The sequence below is a fragment of the Pristiophorus japonicus genome, chromosome 7, assembly GCF_044704955.1.
Source record: "Pristiophorus japonicus isolate sPriJap1 chromosome 7, sPriJap1.hap1, whole genome shotgun sequence".
NCBI lineage: Eukaryota > Metazoa > Chordata > Chondrichthyes > Pristiophoridae > Pristiophorus > Pristiophorus japonicus.
Genome location: NC_091983.1, coordinates 7,065,168 through 7,085,999, shown reverse-complemented (window position 1 = coordinate 7,085,999; position 20,832 = coordinate 7,065,168). Strand labels below are relative to the sequence as shown.

Below are 20,832 nucleotides of genomic sequence, written 5' to 3'. Positions count from 1 at the left end.
GAATTAGGAACAGGAGTAGGCCATCTAGCCCCTCGAGCCTGCTCCGCAATTCAACAAGATCATGGCTGATCTGGCCGTGGACTCAGCTCCACTTACCTGCCCGCTCCCCATAACCCTTAATTCCCTTATTGGTTAAAAATCTATCGATCTGTATTTGAATATATTCAATGAGCTAGCCTCACTGCTTCCCTGGGCAGAGAATTTCACAGATTCACAACCCTCTGGGAGAAGAAATTCCTTCTCAACTCGGTTTTAAATTGGCTCCCCCGTATTTTGAGGCTGTGCCCCCTAGTTCTAGTCTCCCCGACCAGTGGAAACAACCTCTCTGCCTCTATCTTGTCTATCCCTTTCATTATTTTAAATGTTTCTATAAGATCACCCCTCATCCTTCTGAACTCCAACGAGTAAAGACCCAGTCTACTCAATCTATCATCATAAGGCAACCCCCTCATCCCCGGAATCAGCCTAGTGAATCGTCTCTGTACCCCCTCCAAAGCTAGTATATCCTTCCTTAAGTAAGGTGACCAAAACTGCACGCAGTACTCCAGGTGCAGCCTCACTAATACCCTGTACAGTTGCAGCAGGACCTCCCTGCTTTTGTACTCCATCCCTCTCGCAATGAAGGCCAACATTCTATTCGCCTTCCTGATTACCTGTTGCACCTACAAACTAACTTTTTGGGATTCATGCACAAGGACCCCCAGGTCCCTCTGCACCGCAGCATGTTGTAATTTCTCCCCATTCAAATAATATTCCCTTTTACTGTTTTTTTTTCCAAGGTGGATGACCTCACATTTTCCGACATTGTATTCCATCTGCCAAACCTTAGCCCATTCGCTTAACCTATCTAAATCTCTTTGCAGCCTCTCTGTGTCCTCTACACAACCCGCTTTCCCACTAATCTTTGTGTCACCTGCAAATTTTGTTACACTACACTCTGTCCCCTCTTCCAGGTCATCTATGTATATTGTAAACAGTTGTGGTCCCAGCACCGATCCCTGTGGCACACCACTAACCAACGATTTCCAACCGGAAAAGGACCCGTTTATCCCGACTCTCTGCTTTCTGTTCGCCAGCCAATTCTCGATCCATGCTAATACATTTCCTCTGACTCCGCGTACCTTTATCTTCTGCAGTAACCTTTTGCGTGGCACCTTATTGAATGCCTTTTGGAAATCTAAATACACCACATCCATCGGTACACCTCTATCCACCATGCTCGTTATATCCTCAAAGAATTCCAGTAAATTAGTTGAACATGATTTCCCCTTCATGAATCCATGTTGCGTCTGCTTGATTGCACTATTCCTATCTAGATGTCCCGCTATTTCTTCATTAATGATAGCTTCAAGCATTTTCCCCACTACAGATGTTAAACTAACCGGCCTATAGTTACCTGCCTTTTGTCTGCCCCCTTTTTTAAACAGAGGCATTACATTACCTGCTTTCCAATCCGCTGGTACCTCCCCAGAGTCCAGAGAATTTTGGTAGATTATAACGAATGCATCTGCTATAACTTCCTCCATCTCTTTTAATACCCTGGGATGCATTTCATCAGGACCAGGGGACTTGTCTACCTTGAGTCCCATTAGCCTGTCCAGCACTACCCCCCTAGTGATAGTGATTGTCTCAAGGTCCTCCCTTCCCTCATTCCCGTGACCAGCAATTTTTGGCATGGTTTTTGTGTCTTCCACTGTGAAGACCGAAGCAAAATAATTGTTTAAGGTCTCAGCCATTTCCACATTTCCCATTATTAAATCCACCTTCTCATCTTCGAAGGGACCAACATTTACTTTAGTCCCTCTTTTCCGTTTTATATATCGGTAAAACCTTTTACTATCTGTTTTTATGTTTTGCGCAAGTTTACTTTTGTAATCAATCTTTCCTTTCTTTATTGCTTTCTTAGTCATTCTTTGCTGTCGTTTAAAATTTTCCCAATCTTCTATTTTCCCACTAACCTTGGCCACCTTATACGCATTGGTTTTTAATTTGATACTCTTCTTTATTTCCTTGGTTATCCACGGCTGCTTATCCCTTCTCTTACCGCCCTTCTTTTTCACTGGAATATATTTTTGTTGAGCACTATAAAAGAGCTCCTTAAAAGTCCTCCACTGTTCCTCAATTGTGCCACCGTTTAGTCTGTGTTCCCAGTCTACTTTAGCCAACTCTGCCCTCATCCCACTGTAGTCCCCTTTGTTTAAGCATAGTAAGCTCGCTTGAGACACTACTTCCTCACCCTCAATCTGTATTACAAATTCAACCATACTGTGATCACTCATTCCAAGAGGATCTTTTACTAGGAGATCGTTTATTATTCCTGTCTCATTACACAGGACCAGATCTAAGATAGCTTGCTCCCTTGTAGGTTCTGTAACGTACTGTTCTAAGAAACAATCCCGTATGCATACTATGAATTCCTCCTCAAGGCTACCCCGTGCGATTTGATTTGACCAATCGATATGTAGGCTTAAATCCTCCATGATTACTGCCGTTCCTTTTTCACATGCCTCCATTATTCCCTTGATTATTGCCCGCCCCACCGTGAAGTTATTATTTGGGGGCCTATAAACTATGCCCACCAGTGACTTTTTCCCCTTACTATCTCTAATCTCCACCCACAATGATTCAACATTTTGTTCATTAGAGCCAATATCGTCTCTCACAACTGCCCTGATATCATTCTTTATTAGCAGAGCTACCCCACCTCCTTTCCCTTCTTGTCTATGTTTCCGAATTGTCAGATACCCCTGTATGTTTAATTCCCAGTCTTGGCCACCCTGCAACCACGTTTCTGTAATAGCCACCAAATCATACCCATTTGTAATGATTTGTGCCGTCAACTCATTTACTTTATTTCGAATGCTGTGTGCATTTAGGTAGAGTGTTTTAATACTAGTTTTTAACCATGATTTTTAGTTTTGTCCCCTCCTGCAGCCCCTTTATATTCATACATATTGTCCCTTCCTATCACCTTATGGTTTACACTTACCCCAGTGCTACTCTGCTCTGTTGCCTCCTGCCTTTTGCATTCTTTCTTGGGGTCCTGTTCATCTGAGCTCTCACCCACTCTAACTAGCTCAGAGGCCTCTCCTGGGTTCCGAATACTCCTTGCATTGAGGCAACGAGCATTCAGGCTTGACTTTTTATTACACTTTGAGCCTTTAGAATTTTGCTGTACAATGGCCCTTTTTGTTTTTTGCCTTGGGTTTCTCTGCCCTCTACTTTTACTCATCTCCTTTCTATCTTTTGTTTCTGTCTCCATTTTGTTTCCCTCTGTCTCCCTGCATTGGTTCCCATCCCCCTGCCATATTAGTTTAACTCCTCCCCAACAGCACTGGCAAACACTCCCCCTAGGACATTGGTTCCGATCCTGCCTAGGTGCAGAACGTCCGGTTTGTACTGGTCCCACCTCCCCCAGAACCGGTTCCAATGCCCCAGGAATTTGAATCCCTCCCTGCTGCACCACTGCTCAAGCCACGTATTCATCTGAGCTATCCTGCGATTCCTACTCTGACTAGCTCGTGGCACTGGTAGTAATCCCGAGATTACTACTTTTGAGGTCCTACGTTTTAATTTAGCTCCAAGCTCCTTAAATTCGTCTCGTAGGACCTCATCCCTTTTTTTACCTATATTGTTGGTACCAATGTGCACCACGACAACTGGCTGTTCACCCTCCCTTTTCAGAATGTCCTGCACCTGCTCCGCGACATCCTTGACCCTTGCACCATATCATCCTGGAGTCTCGGTTGCAGCCGCAGAAACGCCTATCTATTCCCCTTACAATTGAATTCCCTATCACAATTGCTCTCCCACTCTTTTTCCTGCCCTCCTGTGCAGCAGAGCCAGCCACAGTGCCATGAACTTGGCTGCTGCTGCCCTCCCCTGATGAGTCATTCCCCTCAACAGTACTCAAAGTGGTGTTTCTGTTTTGCAGGGGGGTGACCGCAGGAGACCCCTGCACTACCTTCCTTGCACTGCTCTTCCTGCTGGTCTTCCATTCCCTATCTGGTTGTGGACCCTTCACCTGCAGTAAGACCAACTCACTACACATGCTATTCACGTCATTCTCAGCATCGTGGATGCTCCAGAGTGAATCCACCCTCAGCTCCAGTTCGGCAACACGGTCCGTCAGGAGCTGGAGGCGAATACACTTCTCACACACGTAGTCGTCAGGGACACTGGAAGTGTCCCTGAGTTCCCTCATGGTACAGGAGGAGCATATCACGTGACCGAGCTCTCCTGCCATGATTTAACCCTTAGATACACTTAATTTGGCAATAACAATGTTAACAGGTTACTTACTGATATAAAAAAAAAGATGGAGATAGACAGAATTTTGAGCGATAAGGGAATAAGGGGTTATGGCGAGCGGGCAGGGAAGTGGAGCTGAGTCCATGATCAGGTCAGCCATGATCTTATTGAATGGCGGAGCAGGCTCGAGGGGGCAAATGGCCTACTCCTGCTCCTATTTCTTATGTTCTTATGTAAGCCTAGCCTATGAAACCCTTTCATAATCCTGAAGATCTCTATCAGGTTACCTCTCAGCATTCTCTTTTCTAGAGAAAAGTGGCCCAGCCTGTTCAGTCTTTCTTGATACGTATATCCTCTCAGTTCTGGTATTGTCCTTATCCGTTTTATAATATGGACACCAGAACTGTGCACAGTACTTCTTGTGTGGTCTAACCAAAGCTCGATACATGTTTAACATAACTTTTCTGTTTTTTTTAATTCCTTCCCTTTAGAAATGAACCCCAGTTTGCTTTTGTAATGGCAGATAAATCAAATGGTTCTTCTTAGAAAAAATGATGGGACAGCTGATAGTAAAACCTGGTTGCCACTCTCCTAAGACAGGAAATTACAAGTTCTGCTATTCTGTAATGTTTAGAATTGCCATTTTTCTTCCTGTCAAGAAAATGTCTAAAATCTACAGTGGACACACAGATTCAGAGAGAAAATATAAATAAATCTACAATGTATTTATTTTTAAACAATAGTTATTTGACAATATTGTTCACATATTGTGTCTGCCAAACCATATAATATTGGTAAAGACTAATTGATTGAAAAAAATATATATCCTGAATAAAGTCGAGCTTGGTCTCATGCACCATCAGTCTCCCCTTAATCACTGCCACTACCCTAAGGGCATTTGGCATCACTTCTATTTGCAGTATGCTTGGCGTCCTATTTCGCAGGCGAGTCCTGGAAGACCCGTCCCCCTCACATGCACACAGGGCATGAGGATGGGAAGGGGCGGCTGAGACAAACCATGGGAAAACCAAGAGAACCGCAATGAGACAAAGCCAAGTGCAACTAGAACCAGGAAAATAAGGGGTGATAGGGAGTCTAAAACCAAGGACGGGCAAAATAATGAGTACAGTAAGAGATTAGACAGAAAACCGTCAGCACATTAACAATGGAAAAACGAGGTGAACTTAGAACCATCAGAAGAACTAGAACACAGCCAATAACTCAACTAGAAATGAGGGAGGGATATGCTCTGTGCACCATCACAGTCCACACCCGGCTGCCCCACGGTAAACTATGTCGACAAGCTGAACTCATGGAGCACATCTCGGAGCAGATCCTACCATTGTAAAACGTTCGACCACTTTAATAACACTTGTAAAGGTAGCAAGGCGGTTGTATAAACGCACAGCACTTTAGTGTCGTTTTTCGCAGTGCTGCCGACAGTAACACCACGGCGCAGGCCAAATGCAGTCGGTGGTTATTTTTTTTTTGTATATCTTAGGAATCTCAAACAGGTTCGTTTGACAGTGAGGGACAACAGGAGAGAGAGGCACAGAGTGACCGCAAGGTAAAGCAGAGAGGCTGATAGCTGGAGAAAGGAAACGGACGAGAGACAGTAAAAAACACAAAGAGAAAAAAATACAAATGATTGCTAATTTAGAAGACTTCTACCTTTATGTCTACACCCTCCAAGCCAACTTTTCTGTACCTGTTCCCTAAGGTTATTGCTTCACGCTCTTACAGTTAGTGGCTACAGGTGAACTTCAAGTCTCTGGGTGAAGTGCCTTGAGGCGGTGGTTAAGATCAGGAACCCCTCGCCCCATGTAGGAATTGCCTGGATAAATTTGCATCCCCCGGCTGTGTGGTTCAAGATTGAGCATCGCTAAACTTCCCCATAATAAAACCTTTCTAAAAAAAAAAATACTCCGGAATCCTGTCTGTTAGAAGAGCAATAAAAGCCAAACACTCCATGAAGGCAGACGCTTTAAAATAAAAATTTAAAAACGCTGCAACCGTGTGCTTTAAGCGGCGGTGCATTTCTCTGGCAGCCTGGTCGCGGTGTGTCGTTCATGTGGAGTAGATGGGGCTCCATCCAATCTGTCTTCGCAAGGCGCCCCTGGCGTTGGAAAGTGATCAACACGCGGAGTTCTCCTTATTTTCTCCCTAATGACACTGACGTGAAAGAGGGCGCTGGAAAACAGTCTTCCACTCCCCCCTCTCTCCATCTCATCTGCTCAACATAAACACCGGCTCCCGCAAAACTCTGTTGACTTTGACACAAGGCGGGTTCAGAGAGGCTTGTGTTTGTGTCTGTGTGTGTGTGTGTGTAACAGTGGCACACAATGAAGAGTTGGAAGTTAAAGTACGGTCAAGGCTGGATTCTTCACTGTTGACAACTGGGAAGAAATATGAAGTGCCCTGGCGAGCTGACTTGCCCTCACTCACTCGACACATTATGAAATCTGCGCTCTTGGCTCGTTTCTTGCTGGTCCTGCCCTGGGTGCTGATTGTTCTGATCGTGGTGGACATTGACACGGGGAGACCTTCAGCGCGGAGCCCTGTGGCCCCCTCGCAGCACTCCAGGAGCCCCGGGCCGGCCCGGGGGTCCCCCGCCTCCAACCGCACGCTGCCCACCATCTATGCCATCACGCCGACCTACAGCCGGCCGGTGCAGAAGGCCGAGCTGACCCGCCTGGCCAACACCTTCCGCCAGCTCGACCGCTTCCACTGGCTGCTGGTGGAAGACTCGGCGCTGCGCAGTCGCCTGGTGGCCGAGCTGCTGGCCCGCTCGGGGGTCGCCTCCTACACCCAGCTCCACGTCCAGACCCCGCGGAGGTACCGGCGGGCGGGGCTGCCCCGGGCCACCGAGCAGCGCAACGAGGGGCTGCGCTGGGTCCGCAGGAACACCTCCTACCGCAACTCCGGAGTCGTCTTCTTCGCGGACGATGATAACACTTACAGTCTGGAACTGTTCCAGGAGGTAAGGAGTGTGTTTACAGTGTCTATCGCCAGGAGCACTCAACTCTCTGCATCCTCCCTCTGTCCCTCCATTCTCTCCCTCTCTCTATTCCCTCCCTCTGTCTCTGTCTCTCCATTCTCTCCCTCTATCTCTCCATTCCCTCCCTCTAGCTCTCCATCCTCTCCCTCTATCTCTCCATCCTCCCTCTATCTCTCCATTCCCTCCCTCTGTCTCTCCATTCCCTCCCTCTATCTCTCCATTCTCTCCTTCTATCTCTCCATTCTCTCTCCCTCTATCTCTCCATTCATCTCTCCATTCCCTCCCTCTCTTTCTCCATTCTCTCCTTCTATCTCTCCATTCCCTCCCTCTCTCTCTCCATTCTCTCCCCTCTATATTATCTCTCTCTATATATATATATATATCTCCATTCCCCCTCTCTCTATCTCTCCATTCTCTCCCTCTATCTCTCCATCCTCTCCCTCTATCTCTCCATCCTCCCTCTATCTCTCCATTCCCTCCCTCTATCTCTCCATCCTCCATCTCTCCATTCCCTCCCTCTCTCTCCATTCTCTCCTTCTATCTCTCCATTCCCTCCCTCTCTCTCTCCATTCTCTCCCTTCCCTCCCTCTATCTCTCCATTCTCTCTCCCTCGATATATATATATATATCTCCATTCCCCCCTCTCTATCTCTCCATTCTCTCCCTCTTTCTCTCCACTCCCTCCCTCTATCTCTCCATTCCCTCCCTCTATCTCTCCATTCTCTCTCTCTCCATTCTCTCACTCTCTATTCCTCTCTCTACATCTCTATCTCTCCCTCTTTCTCTCCATTCTTTCCCTCTCTCTCCATTCTCTCCCTCTATCTCTCCATTCTCTTTCTCCCTCTATCTCTCCATTCCTCTATTCTCTCTCTCCCTCTATCTCTCCAGCTCTCCATTCTCTCCCTCTATCTCTCCATTCCCTCCCTCTAGCTCTCCATGTCTCTCTCACTGTTTCTCCCCTCTCTCTCCTCTCTCACTGTCTATATGTTCCCTTTCTGTCTCTGTATAATTTCTGTCATTCGTTCTTTCTATTTCTACATTGTCTGTTTTATTTCTGTCTCCACCTACAATTCTGTCTCTCTCCACATGGTCTGAATTCACTCTCTCTGGTTCTGCATTCCCTTTCTTTACCCTTTGTATCTCTGTCTCCATTCTGCCTGCGCTTCCTCTCTATCTCTGCATATTCTCTCTCCCTCGCTCCATTCTGTCTGTACTTCCTGTCTCTGCATTTTCTCTCTGTCGCTGCAATCTCAGTTTGCATTCTCTCGCTTTCCTCACTCTCTCTGAACATTCCTTTCCTACTCTCTGGTTCCACCTTTCCTGTCCCCGCTGCACTTGCTCCCTGAATCTCGGCTAGTGGTATCCTCACCCCCTCCAAACTCTCCATTCTTTCTGGATCCCTCTTTGAATGTATATTCTTGGGTCCATTCTCTCCCTCCCTGCCTCCTGCCGCGATCTATCTCTCCGCTCTGTCTGCACTGTTCTATCGCCATCCTGTCTCGCTATTCGTTCCCCGTCCCTTCACTCTGTATCGTCCCTGTCTATTGTATTTCTCCCATTCATTCCGATTATCAATTCTATGTTCAACTTTACACATTATGTCCTCCTTTATTTATTTTCCGCCTCTCTTTGTCTGCTTCCACTTCTGACATTCCCTTCCCTCTCCTCCCGCTTCCCTCTGCTGACTTTCATTCTTCTCGCTCTCCAATTCATCTTCGCTGAAACTCTCTCATCGATTTCTGTGACTTTCATTTCCTCTTTTTCTGGTCTCAGGCACTTTTAGAATTGTTTCCTTTTGACATTTATCTTTTCACTCGACTCGACTGAGAAGCGGTTTCACACCGGCTGTGTTAGAGAGAGAGAGAGAGCCGACAGGGTATGCAGGGGAGACTGGCTGACTGAGTGAGAGAGAGAGAGACTGTGTGTATACTGGGGCAGAGTACATCTCAGAGACTGTGTGTATACTGGGGCAGAGTACATCCCAGAGACTGTGTGTATACTGGGGCAGAGTACATCTCAGAGACTGTGTGTATACTGGGGCAGAGTACATCCCAGAGACTGTGTGTATACTGGGGCAGAGTACACCCCAGAGACTGTGTGTATACTGGGGCAGAGTATCTCCCAGAGACTGTGTGTATACTGGGGGCAGAGTGTATCCCGGGGACAGTGTGTACACTGGGGCAGAATATATCCCAGAGACTGTGTGTATACTGGGGCAGAGAATATTGCTGAGACTGGGGGTAAACTGAGGCAGAATATATTCCAGAGACTGGGTGTATACGGAGGGCAGAGTATATTCCAGGGACTGTGTGTATACTGGGGCAGAGTGTATCCCAGAGACTGTGTATACTGTGGGCAGAGTATATCCCGGGGACTGTGTGTATATTGGGACAGAGTGTATCCCAGAGACTGTGTCTATACTGGGGGCACAGTATATCCCAGAGACTGTGTGTATACTGTGGGCAGAGTATATCCCGGGGACTGTGTGTATATTGGGACAGAGTGTATCCCAGAGACTGTGTCTATACTGGGGGCACAGTATATCCCGGGGACTGTGTGTATACTGGGGGCAGAGTATATCCCGGGGACTGTGTGTATACTGAGGCAGGCTTATCCTAGAGACTGTGTATACTGAGGCAGGGTATATCCCAGAGACTGTGTGTATACTGGGGCAGAGTGTATCCCAGAGACTGTGTGTATACTGTGGGCAGAGTATATCCCGGGGACTGTGTGTATATTGGGACAGAGTGTATCCCAGAGACTGTGTCTATACTGGGGGCACAGTATATCCCAGAGACTGTGTGTATACTGTGGGCAGAGTATATCCCGGGGACTGTGTGTATATTGGGACAGAGTGTATCCCAGAGACTGTGTCTATACTGGGGGCACAGTATATCCCGGGGACTGTGTGTATACTGGGGGCAGAGTATATCCCGGGGACTGTGTGTATACTGAGGCAGGCTTATCCTAGAGACTGTGTATACTGAGGCAGGGTATATCCCAGAGACTGGGTGTATACTGGGACAGAGTATATCCCAGGGATTGTGTGTATACTGAGGCAGGGTATATCCCAGAGACTGGGTGTATACTGGGGCAGAGTATATTTCAGAGACTGGGTGTATAATGAGGCAGTGTATATCCCAGGGATTGTGTGTATACTGAGGCAGGGTATATCCCAGAGACTGGGTGTATACTGGGGCAGAGTATATTTCAGAGACTGGGTGTATACTGAGGCAGGATGTATCCCAAAGACTGTGTGTATACTGAGGCAGAATATATCCCAGGGACTGTGTGTATATTGGGGCAGAGTATATCCCAGAGACTGGGTGTATACTGGGGCAGAGTATATTTCAGAGACTGGGTGTATACTGAGGCAGGGTGTATCCCAAAGACTGTGTGTATACTGAGGCAGAATATATCCCAGAGGCTGTGTGTATACTGAGGCAGAGTATATTCCAGAGACTGGGTGTATCCAAGAGAGACTGGTGGTTTTGTGTGTGTCTGCCTGTGTGTGTGGTGGAGGGGTGTGTGTGTGAGAGACTGTGGGGTTGTATATGTGTGTGAGAGAGAGAGCGTGTGGGGTTGTATGTGTGTGTGTGTGTGTGTGTGAAAGAGATTGTGGGTTGTATGTGTGTGTGTGCGAGAGAGAGACTGTGGGGTTGTATATGTGTGTGTGTGACAGAGACTGTGGGTTGTATACGTGTGTGTGAGAGAGACTGTGGGGTGGTATATGTGTGTGTGTGTGTGTGTGTTAAAGAGACTGTGGGTTGTATGTGTGTGTGTGAGAGAGATTGTGGGTTGTATATGTGTGCGTGTGTGTGTGAGAGAGAGAGAGATTGTGGGTTGTACACGTGTATGAGAGAGAGACTGTGGGTTGAATGTGTGTGTGTGTGAGAGAGACTGTGGGCTGTATATGTGTGTGTATGTGAGAGAGTGAGAGAGAGACTGTGGGTTGTACACGTGTGTGAGAGAGAGACTGGGTTGTGTATGAGAGACTGTGGGTTGTATATGTGTGTGTGTGTTTGAGAGAGTGAGAGAGAGAGACTGTGGGTTGTATACGTGAGTGTGAGAGAGACTTAGGTTGTATTTGTAGGGCTATGGGGAAAGAGCTGAGGTGTGGGACTCATTGGAGAGCTCTGCACTGGAATGGTGAACTGAATTGCATCCTCTGTGCTGTGTGATATGTGTATGTGAGACTGTCAGTCAGCATTTTTATACCTGTTACTGTGCCCCCTCTGTCTGTGAGTGAGTGAGGCTGTGTGTGTGGCTATGTCCGTGCTGTGCGTGTGTGTATCCGAGTCTTTACATTGTGTATCAAAGTGCTGCAGCGTGAATTATAGGATGACTGCTCCAGTTTCCCGTGCCCTGGAGTGGCACATTCCTCTCAGATGCTGCCAGTGAGATGCAGCAGTCTCCCGCATCCCCACTCACCCGCCGAGCGCTGGAAGCGGTGCCTCCCGTCTGTTTTTATTGCTAAAGATAAATAAGTGCTGGCTGAATAATATCCCGCACTGGAGCAACGATGTAAACGGAGAGTCTGCCTCTGTATTATCAGTAACATGGGACGGTGCATCCACAGCATGGCCCAGTATCTCAGACAAGTGCGTCTCCAGCGACCCCTTATGGCGGCTTTGGTGGTCATTCCAGTCTCGTTTACAACAAGTCTCTTGATCTCAGGAGCGCTTGAGCTCCGCAACTGCCAGTTCTCTTGTGTCCCGGTGTCATGACACAGGCACTCTGGTGTCACTGATGATAAATAAAGTGCTTTGAGTTGGATAACATTGCCGCGCCCCTCTATGGGCTACGTCAGGTTTAGGATGGGGGTAGGATTTGGGAATGTTTGAGAGGAAAGGAGCGAGTTGGAAGTTGGGACGGCTGTCTGGAAGGTTTGGGTGAGTTATAGAAACACAGAAACCTAGAAAGTAGATGCAGGAGTAGGCCATTCAGCCCTTCGAGCCTGCACCACCATTCAATATGATCATGGCTGATCATGCACTTTCAGTACCCCATTCCTGCTTTCTCTCCATACCCCTTGATCCATTTAGCCGTAAGGGCCACATCTAACTCCCTTTTGAATATATCTAACGAACTGGCCTCAACAACTCTCTGTGGTCGAGAATTCCACAGGTTCACAATTTCCTGAGTATAGCAGAGGTCACACACACACACACACACACACACACAGTGTTGGTGGTAGAAATGAAAGACTTGTGTTTATACAGCACTTTTCACAACCTCAGGACGTCCCAAAGAGCTTTACAGCCAATGAAGTACTTTTGAAGTGCAGTCACTCTTGTAATGTAGGAAACACAGCAGTATATTTATGCACAGCCAGCTCCCACAAACAACAATGTGATAATGACCAGATAATCTGTTTCTTGCAATGTTGTTTGAGGGATAACTATTGGCCAGGACACCGGGGATAACTCCCGTTCTATCAAAATAGTGCCACAGGATCTTTTACATACACTCGAGAGGGCAGACAGGGTCTTGGTTTAACGTCCCATCCAAGAGGCAGCACCTTGGACAGTGCAGTGCTCCCTCAGCACTGCACTGGAGTGTCAACCTAGATTTCTGTGCTCGAGTCTCTGGGAGGACTTGAACCCACAACCTTCTGACCCAGAAACATAAGTGCTACTCACAGAGCCAGGGCTGGCACTGGAGATCACATGACTGCTTATCTGAAGCAGTGCAGTAGACAGCAAACCTCGAATCGCACACACTTCATTTAAATGCTGCATCAGACAATTGGTGCACACCTTTCTAAAGGTGTCCGTGGGAATGATCCCTAACACTTTGAATCTGCCTTAAATGGGTGAGTTTGGTGCAATTTTAAGTACTTTTTAACTATGCGATGAAGAGATTTTTCATCTAAAAATGCTCTAGGAAAATAAGACGATTTTTGATCAATACATAATCAACTGACCAACTGGATCATCAACTCCCTAAAAGTAGGGTTGTTAACTTTGGTTGGGGTAATCCTGGAAGTTTAAAAAAGGATTACATGGGATATACGGCACAGAAACAGGCCATTCGGCCCAACCAGTCCATGGCGGCGTTTATGCTCCACTCGAGCCTCCTCCTGTCTTTCCTCGTCTAAATCTATCAGCACAACCTTCTATTCCCTTCTCCCTCATATACTTGTCTAGCCTCCCCTTAAATACATCTATACTATTCACCCAACCACTCCCTGTGGTAGCGAGTTCCACATTCTCACCACTCTCTGGGTAAAGAAGTTTCTTCTGAATTCCCTACTGGATTTCTTGGTGACTATTTTATATTGATGGCCTCTAGTTATGCTCTTCCCCACAAGTGGAAACATTCTCTCTGTATCCACGCTATCAAAAATGTTCATAATTTTAAAGACCTCTATTAGGTCACCCCTTAGCATTCTTTTTTCAAGAGGCCTTCCATTTCCCTACCCCCCATCAACCACCCCTCCCCCCACCCCCCCCACCCCCATCTCCAACATTTTTAGAACTTAAGAAACCAAACTGTTGAAAGAAAATGAAGAAAATGCACAATTTTTATTTAATGCTTGTATGATATTTCTCCCGGGTTGATTGCAGCAGTGTCGTGCAGACTCTAACCCCCTTCCCCCAGTTCCCCAAGGTAGTCTCTTCCTGCTTGCTGGTCTTCCCAATGGCGGTGCCTGCAATGCTTCTCCAGGTACAAAGGCCGTCTGTGCTGCGGGCCAGAATTCCGGGCTTCCTGGCAAGACCTGGGATTGTTGCTCTCAGCCGGCAGCACAGACTGTTCCCCAGACTGGGGCAGAAGCAGCATCAAACCCACCCACCCTCGACCTCTACCACCTAGAAGGCCAAGGGCTGAAGGTGCATGGGAACACCACCATCTCCAAGTTCCCCTCCAAGTTACACACCATCCTGACTTGGAAATATATCGCTGTTCCTTCATCGTCGCTGGGTCAAAATCCTGGAACTCCCTCCCCAACAGCACTGTGGGTGTACCTTCACCACATGGACTGCAGCGGTTCCAGAAGACAGCTCACCACCACTTTCTCGAGGGCAATTAGGGCCGGGCAATAAACCCTGGCCTTGCCAGTGATGCCCACATCCCAGGAATGAATAAAAAAAAGCCCCCAGCCCCTGAGCAGCCTATGAGGGAGCGGGGGCTAGTGAGGGCTGGTGGTTTGTAAAGTGAGTATTGCTTTGCCTACAGAGCTTGCTGTCCTGATCTAAAAGTGTCATTCACCCTGAAACGAATCTGAAAGCCTTTGTGACGCAGATTGAAAAAAATCAAACTCGCAGGAAAGATTTCCAATAATGGACCGTATGGAATGAAAACAGAAATGGAATGCCAGAAAACACCCAGCAGGTCAGGCAGCATCTGCGGAGTGAGAAACAGAGTTACCGTTTCAGGTCGATGAGCTTCCATCAGAACTGCAAGATGCTGCCTGGTCTGCTGACTGTTTCCAGCATTTGTATTTCAGATTTCCAGCAGTATTTTGCTTTCATTTCAATGGACTATGTGGGATATTCGTTTTCTTGCTATCACTCAGCTGCCTCTGTGGACAGAACGTTTAAGGCTCAGAACTGTATCGATCTGCTCAGCGCTCCCAACCTTTGTTGATTTTGTTTCAGATTACCAGTATTGGCAGATGCTTTTGTTGTTGCTTTTTGTCAATAGTCAGGGAGCTTGAAGCAATAGAATCCTCTCCTCCTTCTGCACAGAACTCTGTAACTTCACTGAAACGCAGCCCAAGTCTCTGGATTTTGGCTCCCGACTTGAAATGCCGACGTGGTTTGCGATGCTAGGATCGCCTTTCCGAGTTAAGGTTTCCCATTAAATGGTAAAAAGGTCTGACATTTCCCCCCTCCCCCTCACATCAATCGTCCTACTGGGGGGTGAAGTGTCGAGGAACATAGAAACAGGAGCAGGCCGTTTAGTCCCTTGAGCCTCTTCCACCATTCAATTAGATCATGGCTGGTCTGTATCTTAACTCGATCTACCCATCTTGATTCCGTAACCCTTAATACCATTGGCTAACAAAAATCTATCAATCTCAGTTTTTGAATTTTCAATTGCCCCCCCTTCCCCCCCCTCCCACCCACCCTCAACAGCTTTTTGGGGGGGAGAGCGTTCCCGATTCCCACAACCCTTTGTGTGAAGAAGTGCTTCCCGACATCACCCTTGTTAAGCACAGCATCACCAGGCCAAATAGCAGTCTCCAGCACTGCACGCACACCAGCACTGAAGCACTGACCACACTCGACCAGCTCCGCTGGACAGGCCACATTGTTCGCATGCCAGACACGAGACTCCCAAAGCAAGCGCTCTACTCGGAACTCCTTCACGGCAAACGATCCAAAGGTGGGCAGTGGAAATGTTACAAGGACACACTCAAAGCATCCCTGATAAAGTGAAGCATCCCCACTGACACCTGGGAATCCCTGGCCAAAGACCGCCCTAAGTGGAAGAACTGCATCCGGGAAGGTGCTGAACACCTCGAGTTTCATCACCGAGAGCACGCAGAAAACAAGCGCAGGCAGCGAAAAGAGCGTGCAGCAACCCAGTCCCACCCTCCATTACCCTCAACGATTGTCTGTCCCACCTGTGACAGGGATTGTGGTTCTTGTATTGGACTATTCAGCCACCTAAGAACTTATTTCTCTCCGGAGATTTGCTCGCAGCAGTTTCCCGGAGCTTAATCTTCAATTGCTGGCGAGTCCAGCGCAATCTTGGAGTGCTGACAACCCCTGCCTAAGCCCCACTTGACCCTGGCACCCAACACTCAGCCCAGCCTGCATCGGATCAACCGCAAATTGGACCAGTTATCTGATCCCAGGGACCAGCCTGAAGATGAAAAGCTCCACTGTGGGCATTTCAAGCCCCCTGCAATAAGATCGAAGTGAGTTTGTAGCACAGTAATCGGAACCTTGCTGGATTTAGGGAGAAGTAAATTATGAAACCACACTAAATCCCTGATCAAACCAATCACTTCCAGCTATTGAAGGAAAGCACCAAATCCTCAGTGATTGCTGCACAAAGTAATTGGGACAGGGGGCTTTATATCTTGTGGAAGGGAGCAGCGTTTAAACAGTATAATAACCCCGCTCCTGACTGCTACATACATTCCTGATCCCCCAGTCACTGTGCTCAGAGAACTCTCTCGCTCGCTCTCTCTCACACAAACGTACACAGATAATACGTACTGAAGGTCTCCAACAAGCATTTCAAACAAATAATAGAATTCCTGATATATATAATAGGCATGTTACTGAAAAGCAAAGAGTACCACTTAACCTCAGGGTGCAGACAATGACACGATTATGGGGGAGAAATTGGTCTGGTTTGCGCCTCCTGTTAGTGCCTCCGGGGCATGGTAACAAGGTGCTAAGAGGGTTATCGACCGGGCATGGCAAAATCACCCACGCCCCAGAACTTCCTTGGCGGTTTTGCGCTGGTGCGAACATTTACCGCCTCGCGCTCTTGCGCCCCAGAGATCGTGATGTCATCCGGTGCGCGGCGCCCCGTTTACGCCCTGGATGTAAAATTCGCTCCCGCCCCCTGCAGCATCGCCGGGCGTCTACAACGGCAGCTGCAGGAGGCGTTGTCATCTCGGCTGGGCGCTTGTGGAGCGATGTTGAAAGGTAGCAGTGGTCAGGTAGGGCAAAATGTAATTATATGCCCAGTGTGGTGTATTTTGCTTTTCTTCAGACCCGGCGATCGCTCAGCCCTGCACTCTCTCGGAGCGCTTGGGGCTGCTATGGACGTAGCACAGGTGCTGTGGCCCGACACACGCAGCAGGAAAACTCAGGCACCCCAGCATGGGCCCGAACCTTTAAGTGAGGGAAGGAGCCTCCAAAGACGGCAGCGCTGCAAGGAACACCTCGCTCTGCCACTACCGCCCCTCTCGCTCCCTTTAGCACTCTGAGGGAAGTGGTAGAACTGGATTCAGCGCTCCACTTCCCTCTTAAAGCGCTAAAGCGGAAGTTCCCGGCAGAATTAAGTGTTTTCCGCCCAGCGATACTTTTGCGCTCTCACAGAAGTAATCACCCCAAATGGGGCACCACGCAATTTCTAGCCCTATGTCTTTAAGCACCTCTTTCTAGATAGATGCTTCAAAGAAATAAAAGGCTGGTGGCAATGTGGCTCACAGTGGATCAAAGTTCCCTCCTACATAGAATGACATAGATTGTACAGCACGGAAAGCTGGCCAGTCGACCTATCGAGTCCATGCCGGTGTGTATGCTCCACACGAGCCTCCTCCTACCCTACTTCATATAATCAATCAGCATATCCTTCTATCCCTTTCTCCCTCATGTGTTTATCTAGCTTCTCCTTAAATGCATCTTTGTGATTTGCCTCAATCACTCCCTGTGGTGGCGAGTTCCACATTCTCACCACTCTTTGGGTGAAAAAGTTTCTCCTGAATTCCCAATTGGATTTATTAGTAACTATCTTATATTTATGGCCGCTAGTTTTGAATTTCCCCACAATGGAACTATCCTCTCCACGTCTATCTATAGCAAACCCTTTCTTAATTTTAAAGACCACCCCTCGGTTTTCTCTTTTCGAGAGAAAAGGGTGCCGGCCTGTTCAGTCTTTCCGAGGTTTAACCTCTCAGTTCTGGTATCTGCCAGACAGAGATGTCTTTGAGCTTGATTTCAATAGAGGGGCAGACTATTTAAGCAGTAAGAGCAGGTAGACTCCATCCTCAGATATCCTGGAAACCAGAGTGAGACGGGGACAATAAAAGAGATTGGGAATGAGGCTGTGGCACTGCCTCTACTCAGAGTAACACTGCACTCTGTGATAGCCCGATACATTCACAGTAAATCCCCGTAAATGACATTTCAATGGAGAAAAGAAAGAATTGCAGTTATAGACTTGCACCTTATCATTTGCCTCAGGAACATCTCAAAAGCACTTCGCTTTGCATTACTGAATTACTCATTTAAATGGGCTAATGACAGCATTAACATTGTGCACAAAGAGTTTTATGTAGGCACTTTTAAGCCATGCCCTACTAGATTAAACAAAACCCTTTACTGTCAAATGTATTTTAGATCTACACAATGCCCAGATTTATCCCTTAAAGAAAAAATGTCTCCCACTTGCTTTTTCAAATAGTACTTTTATTTTTATTTTACGAGGCTCTGTGGTTGCATCAGCACATCCCAATGGGCCCCACTAGTCCCCATGGGTTTAGGTCAGGCATAATTAAAACAGTAGAAACGGTAGCATAGTGGTTATGTTACTGGATTTGTAATCCCGAGACCTGGACTAATGATCCGTGAGATATGAGTTCCCATGGCAGCTGGGGAATTTAAATAGGGTTAATAAAAATTATTCTGGAATAAAAAGCGCGTATCAGTAATGGTGACCATAAAGCTACTGGATTGTTGTAAAAACCCATCTGGTTTCATTGATATCCTTTAGGGAAGAAAATCTGCTGCCCTTACCCGGTCTGGCCTACAAGTGATGCCAGACCCACAGCAATGTGATTGACTCTTAACTTCCCTCTGAAATGGGAAGCCATTGATGGGCAATAAATGCTGGCGCTGATAGTGATGCCTGCATCCCGTGAATGATAGTTTTTTTAAGCCTAGGGGATCTGGCATGGTCAGATATCACAATGCTGAGCGGAGGAAGAGAAAAGACAAGGAATGAGCTAAGATCCAGGAGTTTAAAACTCTGAAAGGCCTAATAGATGTATGTGTTTTGAATCATACAGCACAGAAGGAAGCCCCAGCTGATTGAGAGAACTATCCATTAAGTCCCACTCGTCTACTCGTTCCCCTGCAGACTATCCTTCTCAAGTATAAATCCAATTTCCTTTCTGTAAGTTATTACTGAATACGCTTCCATCGCCCTTTCAGGCAGCGCATTCCAAATCGCAACAACTCGCTGTGTAAAAATAATTCTCCCCATCTCATTTTGCCAATTATCTTAAGTCTGTGTCCTCTGGCTACCGACCCTTCTGCTGGTGGAAACAGTTTCTTTTTATTTATTCTATCAAAACCCTTTTAACTCAACCTATAAATAACGACCCCAAGGAAACCATAAGACAAAAGCCTCGGCAGTTAGATACCAGTGACTAGGATATTTCTCCTTATCATAGAGAAGTAGATCATGTGCGGTAGGCTCCCAGCAAAACTAGTTAGTACTATTTCAAAAAAGGCAAAAGAGGATCCCAAATGCTGGTAATCTGCAAGATAAACAGAGAAGTGCACAGTTCAGTCAACATCTGTGCGTCAGACAGGACCCTCTGCAGAACCTGAAATACTGAGACAATCTCATTACGGATGGTATTAAAGTGTAGAAGAAGTAGATTACAGCGTCATTACAGATCAGCAAAGTCATTCAGCTCCTCTGAATTCATCCATCCAGAAAGAAGCTGAAGTCCCCCTATTGTACCATTCAGTCATTCCTTAAATTATTTTTGCCTCCGATACTTTATCTGGAAGTTTATTCCACAGGTTCATCACGTTTTGTGTGAAGAAGGATTTTCTGCTATCAGTCCTAAAATGACTAGTCTGAACCTCTGTCCCCTAAAGAACTATCTCTACTCCCACAGTTTAATTTAAAGTAACATTCTGGCTTTACTATTTGCGTTGTCTTGACTCTTGTATAAACCTCTATAAAATCACCTCTCGGGCACCTCCTTTGGCTCAAAAGCCCAAGTTTAATCAGTCTTTCCTCCAGCTCCCCGACACGAACAATCAGCCTTGTGGCTCTGCTCTGCACTACCTTCAGTACCTGAATCCCTCCCTTGTTTTTTCCGTGCCTAGAACATAGGCTTTGCCAACACGCCAGGATTGTCCTGGAGTCTCCAAGAATTGAAGATTCAGGAAACACTGGTTAGGCTGCAGCTGGAGTACTGTGTGCAGTTCTGGTGATTGCACTGGAAAGGGTGCAGAGGAGATTTACAAGAAGGTTGCCTGGACTGGAGAATTTTGGCTCTGAGAAAAGATTGGAGATGCTGCCTCTGTTTTCTTTGGAACAGAGGAGGCTGAGGAGAGGCCTGATTGATGTGTATAAAATTATGAGGGGCCTGGCTAGAGTGGATAGGAAAGACCTGTTTCCCTTGGCAGAGGGGTCAACAACCAGCGACCATAGATTTAAATTGGGGGGGGGGGGGTTTAGAGGAGATATGAGGAGAAATGTTTTTACACAGAGGGTGGTGGGGGTGTGGAACTCACTGCCTGAAAGGGTAGTATAAGCAGAAACTCTCACCACATTAAAAAAATACTTGGATGTACACCTGACGTGCCTTAGCCTACAGGGCTATGGACCAAGAGCTGGAAAGTGGGATTAGGCTGGATAGCTCTTGGCCAGCCGGCGCAGACACGATGGGCCGAAATGGCCTCCTTCCGTGCTGTAAATTTCTATGATTCTATGATTCTTGGACACAGGAGCAACCCGGGAGAAAAATCATTAGGCCATTAAAAATAAATTGTGTGTTCTTTTTCATTTTCTTTGAAGACTTTCATTTATTAGTTATAAAAATATTGGAGATGGTGAAGAAAAGCTGTTTGACTAATGGACACGCATTATCGAATCGGGTCATAGTCTGTTCGCATTCCAATTGGCTTGGGAAGGTGGGCCGCAACCAGGAT

The 20,832-nt window shown here is 47.0% G+C and overlaps 1 protein-coding gene across 1 annotated transcript in view; it reads left to right on the top strand.

Moving 5' to 3' along the window:
• The first annotated feature begins 6,706 nt into the window (after positions 1-6,706).
• Positions 6,707-20,832, top strand: part of b3gat2 (beta-1,3-glucuronyltransferase 2 (glucuronosyltransferase S)) — a 161,320-nt gene continuing 147,194 nt past the window's right edge. Inside the window, exon 1 of the mRNA XM_070884318.1 lies at positions 6,707-7,231. Coding sequence (XP_070740419.1) covers positions 6,707-7,231 — 525 coding nt within the window. The remainder of the gene's footprint in view (positions 7,232-20,832) is intronic.